The sequence below is a fragment of the Hydractinia symbiolongicarpus genome, chromosome 1 (assembly GCF_029227915.1).
Source record: "Hydractinia symbiolongicarpus strain clone_291-10 chromosome 1, HSymV2.1, whole genome shotgun sequence".
Lineage (NCBI taxonomy): Eukaryota > Metazoa > Cnidaria > Hydrozoa > Anthoathecata > Hydractiniidae > Hydractinia > Hydractinia symbiolongicarpus.
This window is the reverse complement of record NC_079875.1, coordinates 3,628,062-3,638,792: the sequence shown is the minus strand read 5'-3', so window position 1 is coordinate 3,638,792 and position 10,731 is coordinate 3,628,062. Positions and strand designations below refer to the sequence as shown.

Sequence of the window (10,731 nt, the reverse complement as noted above, 5' to 3'; positions counted from 1 at the left end):
ACACAACTCTGTTTGCTGTTAGGACATGAAAACAGGATGTTAGTCACCACGCCCATCGGGTATGAGTATGTAAAATCAATGGGAAAATTTATTAATGAGGTTCAACTGGAAGTAAATGTTTCTTAACTTTTTAAATCCGGAACAATTCCATGAAAATCATATGTCTGTAATTAATTCTCGGTTAATAAAGTGTGTAAAAACAATTAAGCATCGTTTTACTGTAGCAATATCACCGACAATTAATAGAAATTAAACCAGTCATATCCTTTACATTCTCCGGTCAGCATCATCTCAATTACATCTGAATAAATCAGATTCACGTATAAATAGATGGTAAGAACAAGTTTCTAATCATTCAACAAGCAACTTAAAAACAAACACACGCAACTTAAAAACAAATATCCAACTGAGAAAAAATGAGGCTTATACAGTTAGTACTCTGCATCGCATTTATTTATGGTAGGTTTATTTTAATATATAAAAAAATTATTTCTAGTTACGTAGCTGCAGGCTAAATCTATATTCAGATTAAGCTTTTATTAGCTTCTTAATTTTATTTAAAGAATTTAAACAAAGATATTCCTCCTTTTCCTTCAGCTTTTATGCATTTACATATTAGGTATTGTATTTTATTCTATTTATTTTATTTTATTTTATTTTATTTTATTTTTAGGTACTTATTGCTCTTCTGAATATGAAGCCGCTATGGACGAAATTGAAATTGCCAATCAAGGTACATAATTTTGCATGACGAAATAATATGAAGAAGTTGAAATATGCGAAGATGGGTTCACGTTTTTAACACTACACAGTATGGGGCTTTGACAACTAATTTACAATGCAATTAATTCTCTTTCTAGGTGAACATTATGATCAAGTCGACATGAAATTAACAGAGGAGCAACGTGCAACCTTCAGATCTATGAACAGCAAAAGTCGAAACAAAAGATCATTATATGATAAATTATACGACGTTAGATGGCCTGAAGCTGTAGTTCCCGTTACTTTTAGTTCCAAGTTCAGTAAGTAATGAAAATAACGCATGCCAAACTTTTCTAAAATGTCATTTTAAATCTTCTTACTGTTGCATTTTTGTTATTTAGGTGAGGCAGAAAAAGTAACAATAAACAAAGCCATGAGGACGATCGAAAGTGTTTCTTGTGTTCGATTTAAGGAATACCCATCCAACTCTGCTCCATCCAATTTTATATATTTCTATAAAGGGAGAGGGTACGTGTTAACATTTAAATTTGTGAATTTTTAAAAGCTACTTTGAAAACCGACAATGTTTTCTAATAGTATTGCACTATTGTAGTTGCTCGTCATACATTGGTCGAATTAATGGACGTCAAGAATTGTCGTTGGGTTCTGGATGTGTCCATGCGGATACTGTCATTCACGAGCTTTTGCATGCTCTTGGCTTCTTTCACGAACAATCGAGACAAGATAGAGATCAATATGTTACTATCAAGACAGAAAATATTCAACAAGGTACTTTTAGTGATATTTACTATATATTGCTTTATATTTTTGTACAACAATTTTGTTTAACATTATTCATTTTTTTTTTGCTTAAAGGTAAGCAAAATAACTTTGACATCTCTGTATATTCTTACAAAGACGGATTGGGTGTTAAATACGATCCTGAATCCATCATGCACTATGGAAGGTAGGTATTAGTTTATTATCACAACCTGAAAATGCTCCTTGAAAATAACTCTAAGTCAAGTTTTTACAAGAGTTTGATAAACTGAAGACGTTCTCAGCATGTGTATGCATATTTTAGATTCACTTTCTCAAAAAATCGATGGAGTTTGCCAACTATTGAGTGGAAATCCAATCCAAACCGAAAGTTAGGAGGAAAAAAATTGACTGCGTCAGATATCCTGCAGTTAAATCTCTACTACGAATGTAAAGGTTATGCGAAAACAACACGCCCAACAGCTATCACGAAAACAACCACACGTCCTATGACCACCACGACGACAACAACACGTCCAACGACTACCACGACGACAACTACACGTCCTACGACTACCACGACGACAACAACACGTCCAACAACTACCACGACGACAACCACACGTCCAACGACTACCACGACGACAACTACACGTCCTACGACTACCACGACGACAAAAACACGTCCAACAACTAAAACAAAGACGGCACAACCAACAACGACCATAAAGACGACACCTAAGGCGATGACCACAATAAGACCAACAACAAAATCTTCAAAAGGTAAGAAGAAATAATTTTATTTAAATGTTTGATTGGATAAACATTAGTTGAGACTGTTAAACAAAACCACATTACATTATTTACTACATTTGGATATGTGTGTTCGCGCATACTTGCCATTTATTACATGTTTACCCTTTTGTTTAGTATGTGGAGATGAAATTTACTTATGTTCGAAAGTATTTGTAAACCGAGCTATCTGTGCATTTGGAAGATTTTGCAGACGGTCGTGTGGATTATGTTCAGGTCCAAGAGAAAACATGTGTGATAATTTCGTCAATGCAATAAATGTTGGTTGTAAAAGTAGCAGAAGAAAGGAACACTGCGTATCGAAGGATAAGAGAGAAAGAAGAAGGATGAAGCAAGAATGTCCAAAAACATGCTGCATGCGTGGACAGTTTTATGAGTGAAAAAACGTTTCATAAATATATGTATTGGTTATTATTAATAAAGTATAAATTATTGCCGCTTCACAGTTTTCTCCCAGTGTCTTACCTTTTTCGCATACCTTTGCTATGACAGCTCCGGCAACATAGAACAATCTTAGTTTTATTTGGAAAACACATCCTGATTTCAGTTGGAATGAACACTTCAAGGGGCTTATCCTTTTAAAAATAAAGGGTGCCTCTAGTAGTGAATGTGTTAAAACCAGAACTTAAAGATGACACAGGTTTTATGCAAAATAATAAAGGACATATACTTTTCATTGCAAAGCTAAGAAAAAGCATTTGGCCGGGCGGCCTCAGCCAGATTCTTTTCTCTTTATATTTATTTAAATTCGGCAATACGTGATGTGTAATACCTACTAAGTTTTTATATTAACTTTTGTTAAAATTAGCCTTAGGGTTTGAAACTTATATCATGTCATAACTGTGATTAAAATTGCATAAAGTGTAAAGTCCATGGGAAACTTCCTTTTGAAGTTTAGTTAAAAATTAATTAACTGTTGGTTCACCTTTAACATTCGGAACAACTTTATTGCAAATCATGTGTCCAAAAGGTGCAGTAAAAGGAATTTGAATTGAATTCCCCTATTGTTTTTCATTACTTTACTTGTATCCTTAAGAAAATCCGTTTTTCTCCCACATTTACGTGTAAATAATATAAGATACAAAAAGGCTTTGCGATCATTTAGCAAGCAATTTAAAAATTGTTTTAAGAGCAAATTGAAGTTATGATTTCTAACCAGACAGCTTTCTGTTGCGTTTTGAATGAAGATAAATTTTAGAGTAAAATTTTTTTTCTCAACATAACTCTGAAAATCCTAAATAAATTGTGTATATTCGTAGTTTATAAGTAGAAACAGCCTTTATGGGGACTTTGCGTACTCAACATGTTTTCAAGTGACATTGCGTTTAGGATTTAGCAATGTAGATACATAGTTGTGAAACAGACAAGAAAATGGGTTTTTCAGGGAGATTTGCAACGTAGCATTTGCTGGTGACACTTTAGAAGGAAAGTTCTCCAACAGATATGCATATTTACAAAATATGTGAAATGAAGATGCATTTTAGAGTAAAATATTTCTTGGTCGACATAACGTCGAAAATTTTAGATATATTGTGTATACTCGGAGATTATATGTCAAAACGGTCTTTATAGGAACTTTGCGTACTTAACATATTTTTAAGTGACATTGCGTTTAAAATTTAGTAATGTAGATACATAATTGTGAAACAGAGAAGAAAATGTGTTTTTCGGGGACATTTGCAACGTCGCATTTCTTAGTGAGACCTTAGAAGGAAAGTTCTCCAACAGATATGTATATTAAAAAAATATGTAACAGAAAGATGCATTTTAGAGTACAATATTTCTTGGTCCACATAACGTCGAAAATTTTATATTAATTCGTGTATATTCGTAGATTATAAGAAAGCACCGCCTTGTGGGAACATGCCTTGAAGTGACATTAAGTTTAAAATTTAGTAATTCGTATATATTTGTAAAATAGAGAACAAAATGTGTTTTTTGGGGACATTTACATGTCGCATTTTTTAGTGAGCTTTAGAAGCAATATTATTTCAGCAGATATGTATATTTATTTATAAAATATGTAAGAAAAAAATGCATTTTAGATACATTTTTTTTGGTCGAGATAACATTAAAAATTTCAAGTAAACTGTGTATAATTCGTAGATTTTTTAACGTAATATTATTTATAAAATATGGAAAATAAAGATGCATTTTTGATTAAAATTTTTTTTGGTCGACTTAACGTCGAAAATTTTAGATATATTGTGTATATTCTTAGATTATAACTAAGAACAGTCTTTATGGGAACTTTGCGTACTTAACATATTTCAAAGTGAAATTGCGTTTAAAATTTAGTAATGTAGATACATAATTGTGAAACAGAGAAGAAAATGTGTTTTTCGGGGACATTTGCAACGTCGCATGTCTTAGAGCCTGATTATATGAGGCGGGTTGGCTCGGTGTTGGCCCGCCACATGCTCAGCATGATAAAATTAAACAGTTCGGCATAATGGCTGATCACTACAAAAAAATATTTGACATTATATGAGGTGAGTCAACCCGCCTAGGCGGGCTGGCTCGTTTTTTCAACCCGGGACAGGTTGGTTAGGTGGGTTGACTCGGTTCATATAATATCACTTTGCCAAGCCAGGGCTGGGTTGGAAAAGACAAGCATGCGCATTGCCATTCAAAACAGAAGAAAAACAATAATGGCGAGCGAAGCAGCAGACAAGAAGTTTAAATAGACTTCAGAACTTGTGGAATACAAAGTCAATATGACATTTAGTAATAGGGACTTTAATGGATTTGGAATAACAAACTATTGGCGACCAAAATACTTAATGATAATTTTGACTTAATTTCGCTTGTTTGTTTACATCTTGCATCCGCCATTTTTAAAAGAATACGCGCATTTTTTTTTCAAACCGGCAGCAGTGTAGTTCTTGACCCGGGTTGACTTTTTCCATATAATATGAAATTTTTTTAACCGGGTTGACCCGCCAACCGGGCCAACACCGAGCCAACTTGCCTCATATAATCAGGCTCTTAGTAAAACTTTAGAAGCCAAACTCTTCAGCAGATATGTATATTTACGAAATGTGTATTATTCAAATCAAAAATTAAAAATTGAACTTCAAATTCAATTTTTGATTTAAACGAAATTTGATTTAATTTTCACATTTGAAATTCTATAAGAAATCAAAAATTTGGAAATTGATATTACATTATGTGATTTTTAGCACCAAATGACCCAAAGTAATCCTTGGGTTCCTAGAAGAAAAACGTCTGGGAAGGAGAGCGTACTTTTTTGCCAAAATAAGAAGTTCCTTTTTTGTTTTTTGATTTAAAAACGAAAAACGAAAATTAAGTTGAAATTTTCTTTTTATATTGAATTAAAAAAGAAAAATTGATAAAACAATTGAGATTTTCAAATTAAATTAAAAATCAAAATAGCCATTATTTCGGATTTTCAATTTTCAAATAAATTAAAAATCAAATGGCCCTAAAATTCGTCATAAAGTTGTAATTATTTATGACAGCTTATCTAGACGTCTATGTGGTTCTAACGTTCAAATTTGACACAACTTTTTATTCCGGATCAGTGCTTCAGTCTTGCTAATAGATCTGAGCAAAATCAGTTAATTGAAATTGCTTGTGATGCAGCTGGGCGGGCTTCTAAAACACCCTTGGCTATCCCGTATATATAGCCAAACCAGCACCAGCAGGATTAAATCCAATTTAATACATTTTTAAAAGCAGGACCAATAAAGAGAATATTCTTTGATTAATAAAGCATTTTATAGCAATCAAATAACAGGAAAAATACAACAAATTGATTAATTCTTTTACATATTTTATCACATAAAAAAGCCTACAAAAGCTTACAAGAGATACGAAAAAGAAAAAACAGATTCGAGTGTGTCGTGACATATGATGTAATATTTGTCTAGCATGTCCGGTTACGGGAGGAGGAGGAGAAGAAGGAGAAGGAAATTCAAAAAAGAAAATCAATTCTCAATAGATTAATCATGTATGAACTTCAGTTACGAAACATTTGATTTACAGTCGACGCTCGTTATCGCTCGGTCAAAATGGTCAAGATATCAAAGGTTCGAGATAGTGGATAGTCGAGATAAGGAGCGCCGGTCGTGAAAAAGTTTGTCAATATCATGTACACATTAGAAAAAATATTTATACTTCAAAACCTTGTCAGGGATGAATTCTCATGCTATATGTATTTAATCATTGAAAAAAATTCGAAATGCTTTTTACCAGATATTCGAGACACGGAAAGATCGAGATAACGGGTAGTCGAGATAACAAGCTCCCACTGTATTTACAATAATAAATAGCGACATTTGTTTCATTTTTTTTCTACCAAAGTGGATTCTTACGCGGACTTATCAACTAGAAGAACTTCTACATTTTGATTTTGGAGCAGGCAAAAAAAAGACTGGAACAATTAATAACCACTTTTTGTTACTACGAAGCCTTATATTCATTCTTTTTTACTTTAAAATTCTTGTTAATAAAATCAGTTACAGAAATGTCCCAGGTCCTTGTATGAGTATAACTACTGGTAGATCCACCCCGACGTTTAAGAACTGTTTATGTTGGGTTTTTAAGTTTTGGGTGACTCTTGATGATAAAAATTCAGTTTAACAATCGAAGAATCTTTTGGAGAAAGTAAGGACAATAAAATTATAAAGAACTGTATACACCTCATTTTTTCTCAGTTGGATATTTGTTTTTAAGTTGCATGCGTTTGTTTTTAAGTTGTTGGTTGAATGATCTTTTAAATAAAGTATTTTTTAAAAATACATATGGATTTTTGGCTGATTTTATAATAATGGGTCACACTACTTTGCTTCGTTTGCCATTAGAACAATTTCAAAAAACCAATGAGAAAATTTATTGATCAGGTTCAACTGGAAGGGAATTTTGTTTAACCCTTTAATCCGGAACCATTCCATGGAGATCGCGTGTCCGTAATCTGTTCTAGATTATGAAGTGTGTAAAACTAATTAATCATTTTGTTACACGCATTCAACAGTAAATATTAGAAATTACTTCAGTCTATCCTTTACAATCTCCGGTCAGCATCATCTCGATTACATCTTAATAAATCAGATTCGCGTATAAATAGATGGTAAGAACAAGTTTCTAATCATTCAACAGGCAACTTAAAAACAAACACACACAACTTAAAAACAAATATCCAACTGAGAAAAAATGAGGTTTATACAGTTAATACTCTGTATCGCATTTATTTGTGGTAAGTTTATTTTAATATATAAAAAAATTATTTCTAGTTAAGTAGTAGTGAGTTGAAGGCTAAAACGTCCATTTAGAAGTAACCTTTTATTAGCTTGTTAATTTTATTTAAATAATTTAAACAGAGGTATACGAGTGAGTCCTTCTATCCTTTAGTTTTTGATGCATTTAAATATTTGCTACTTGTTTGTTTTATATACAGGTATTAATGGCTCCTCTGAATATGAAGCCGCTATGGATGAAATTGAAATGGCCAATCAAGGTACATAATTTTGAATGACAAATCAATATGAAGAAGTTGATGGGTTCACGTGTTAACACCATACAGTGTGGGGCTTTGACAATTCATTTACAACGCAATTAATTCTCTTTCCAGGTGAACATTATGATCAAGTCTACATTAAGTTAACAGAGGAGCAACGCGCCACCTTCAAATCTATGAACAGCAAAAGTCGAAACAAAAGATCATTATATGATAAATTATACGACGTTAGATGGCCTGAAGCTGTAGTTCCCGTTTCCTTTAGTTCCGATTTTGGTAAGTAATGGAACTAACGTATGTCACACCTTTTTTAAATGTTATTTTTTATTTTCATACTGTAACATTATTGTTATTTAGATGAGGCAAAAAAAGCAACAATAAACAAAGCCATGAGGACGATTGAGAATGTATCTTGTGTTCGATTTAGCGAATACACAACAGATCTTCCTCCACGCGACCATGTATATATCTATAAAGAGACAGGGTATGTTAAAATTAAATTTGTGAATTTTTAAAAACAACTTTGAAAAGCGACAATGTTCTAATGATATTACACTAATGTAGTTGCTGGTCATACGTTGGTCGTGCTTATGGACGCCAAGAATTGTCGTTGGGTCCTGGTTGTGACCATGTACGTACAGCCATTATATTGCTTTTACATACTCTTGGCTTTTTTAACGAACATTCAAGACCAGATAGAGATCAATATGTCACCATTAACACAGAGAATATTAGACCAGGTACTTTACATATGTTCACTGAATAATGCTTTTTATCTTCATAGCACAGTTTTGTTTTATCAGTTTTATCTTTCCTTTTGCTTTAAGGATATGAAGATAACTTTAGCATCTCTGAATTGTCTTACAAAGACGGATTGGGTATTGAATACGATCCTGAATCCATTATGCACTATGGAAGGTAGATATTAGTTTATTTTCGCACCCTGAAAATTCTCTGTGAAGATATACTTTTCTTACTGTACAACGGAATTGCTAAGAAAGTGATAGCAAAATTGCTGCGATATTTTGATGAACTGTAAAAGTCAGCATGTGAATGTGTATTTTAGATTCACCTTGTCAAAGCAACCACGGAGTTTGCCAACTATTGAGTGGAAATCCAATCCAAATCGACCGTTAGGAGGAAGGAAAATGACTGCATCAGATATTCTTCAATTGAATCTCTATTACGAATGTAAAGGTTATACGAATACAACACACCCAACCACTACCACTACCACAACGACAACTACACGTCCAACGACGACAACAACAACGACAACTCGTCCAACGACTACCACAACGAAAACTACACGTCCAACGACGACAACAACAAAGTCAAGTACAAAGTGCGAACGAAAAGTTGATCTATACTCTGACTGTGGTGTTCTGTCAAACATATTTACCCCAAAAACTCTTTGCCTTACCGCGTTATCTATTTTTTGCCGAAAACTTTGTTGCATTAACGGAATAACACCGTTATTATTATAGACAAACTTATTTTTCTTTATTGCCGATATCCAATTTTTATTTGATCTAGTAAAATAAAAGCTTTTATCTGCATTCTCTTGTTATTTTTCTCGTTTTTGGAACAATATTTTATGATTCCAAGAAAATTGGCGATTAGCAAATATAATTTTCGATAGAAGTAATAGTGACATCAACGGTTTGTTCATTGTGACAACTTTTTTTGCTATATCTCATAGTACTACTTGTTTTATTGTTTGGGTCCTACCATTCTGTTGTATTTGATTCGTAACCATGTTAAATGTATGTTCCATAGTTACGTATTTAATTACTTAGTTTCATTTGTATACGTCCCTTGGTACTACTTGTGAATTCTCATGTATGTGTAAAAATTTAATTTCCGAACGTGTATTTCATAGTTCATTAGGTTTTGTGCTTATATATACACGCGCATTCATTCATTTTTGTTCATACGATTTTCGCACACTTTTATCAATTAACAAAGTGAGTTCGGAAGCGTCGTAATATCAATCAAATCAATATTTTACAATACTTTACAATAAACTTCAAGTTCTTGGCTGTTAATTTCAATCGCTCATATTTTATAGGCAAGCTGGTAATTTTAGTTTAGTTTTATATGCTCAATTCATGTTTTATATCAAGTAATTACATCGCTACCAAGAACACTCAGCAAATCAATCGTTATTTATTATTGTTGCAAACACAGCCTACGCGCGTGACGCATTACAACTTTAAACTGACAAAATCTCACTTAAGACTTCTTCTCTGGTCCCAGTACTTTAACCTTTTTACGAAAAAAATCTGGTTAGATTACAGTCCCAAGTATATATATCTTGATGCAGCATGTATTTATTAACGACCTCTTATCATGTTTTATGCAGTTCAGGGACAGTCTACTTGCAAACTCAAACATGGTTTTGTCAATGTCACATTTTGTTAGTACTTCAGGTGGTATGGAATCAGAAGCTGCTGCTTTTTCTTCAGTTGTCTTCTTCTTATCTACTCGATATTCGTACATATCAAACGGTCCTAATCTTAACGGCAGGAGTGATGTCTTTGTTTTTATGATCGCCCAAGAAGAGATTTAAAGTTATCCTCTGGTTATCTTTAAAATGATTTACAGCTTCTTTCCACATTCTCTGTTGCAATTACTACTCCAGGGCTTCCTTCTTATACTTTGTTTATAAACATAGAACGATAAAAATCACAGCAATTTATTTGGACAGTCTGTAATATCAAAGCAATAAACTAATCTATTCTAGCGTTTAAACTGAAGAATGAATTTGTTGTGAAAATACAGACTCATTGTTGTTTATGCTGCTGAACTAGACCTCTCCAACAATTATATAAGTACTAGTCGTTACCCGTGAAAAATCCACGGGGTCGCCCGTCCTTGTTATATCACATTTCGTGTTTAACAAAAAGGTAAACAGACGCACGAACAGACATAGTGCAGTAGCGGATTTAATAATACAAGCGGGGAACAGCGCTCAT

General features: G+C 33.1%; 2 protein-coding genes across 3 annotated transcripts; both read left to right on the top strand.

Moving 5' to 3' along the window:
• The first annotated feature begins 673 nt into the window (after positions 1-673).
• Positions 674-2,688, top strand: LOC130645396 (protein SpAN-like). 2 transcript variants are annotated; one of them, XM_057452459.1, is made up of 7 exons: positions 674-733; positions 861-1,022; positions 1,104-1,230; positions 1,316-1,491; positions 1,579-1,669; positions 1,787-2,244; positions 2,392-2,688. In XM_057452459.1, exons 1-7 carry the CDS (start codon positions 706-708, stop codon positions 2,652-2,654), a joined length of 1,305 nt encoding a protein of 434 aa, XP_057308442.1. In that variant the 5' UTR covers positions 674-705; the 3' UTR covers positions 2,655-2,688. The 2 variants fall into 2 exon arrangements, with proteins under 2 accessions (XP_057308442.1, XP_057307747.1); XM_057451764.1 differs by having other exon boundaries at positions 1,316-1,669.
• Positions 2,689-7,449: 4,761 nt separating this feature from the next.
• LOC130632073 (zinc metalloproteinase nas-14-like) lies at positions 7,450-10,325 on the top strand. The gene is made up of 10 exons (XM_057444486.1): positions 7,450-7,492; positions 7,694-7,753; positions 7,868-8,029; positions 8,111-8,237; positions 8,318-8,493; positions 8,581-8,671; positions 8,820-9,111; positions 9,456-9,519; positions 9,825-9,832; positions 10,119-10,325. Exons 1-10 carry the CDS (start codon positions 7,450-7,452, stop codon positions 10,323-10,325), a joined length of 1,230 nt encoding a protein of 409 aa, XP_057300469.1.
• The last annotated feature ends 406 nt before the right edge of the window (positions 10,326-10,731 follow it).

Bases quoted from the DNA above. Each gene is read 5' to 3' on its own strand.
- LOC130632073 (XM_057444486.1), top strand. From the start codon at position 7,450: ATGAGGTTTATACAGTTAATACTCTGTATCGCATTTATTTGTG. The intron at 8,494-8,580 runs GTACTTTACATA...TTTTGCTTTAAG, and splicing joins CACAGAGAATATTAGACCAG to GATATGAAGATAACTTTAGC. The intron at 8,672-8,819 runs GTAGATATTAGT...TGTGTATTTTAG, and splicing joins TCCATTATGCACTATGGAAG to ATTCACCTTGTCAAAGCAAC.
- LOC130645396 (XM_057451764.1), top strand. From the start codon at position 706: ATGGACGAAATTGAAATTGCCAATCAAG. The intron at 734-860 runs GTACATAATTTT...TTCTCTTTCTAG, and splicing joins AATTGAAATTGCCAATCAAG to GTGAACATTATGATCAAGTC. The intron at 1,670-1,786 runs GTAGGTATTAGT...TGCATATTTTAG, and splicing joins TCCATCATGCACTATGGAAG to ATTCACTTTCTCAAAAAATC.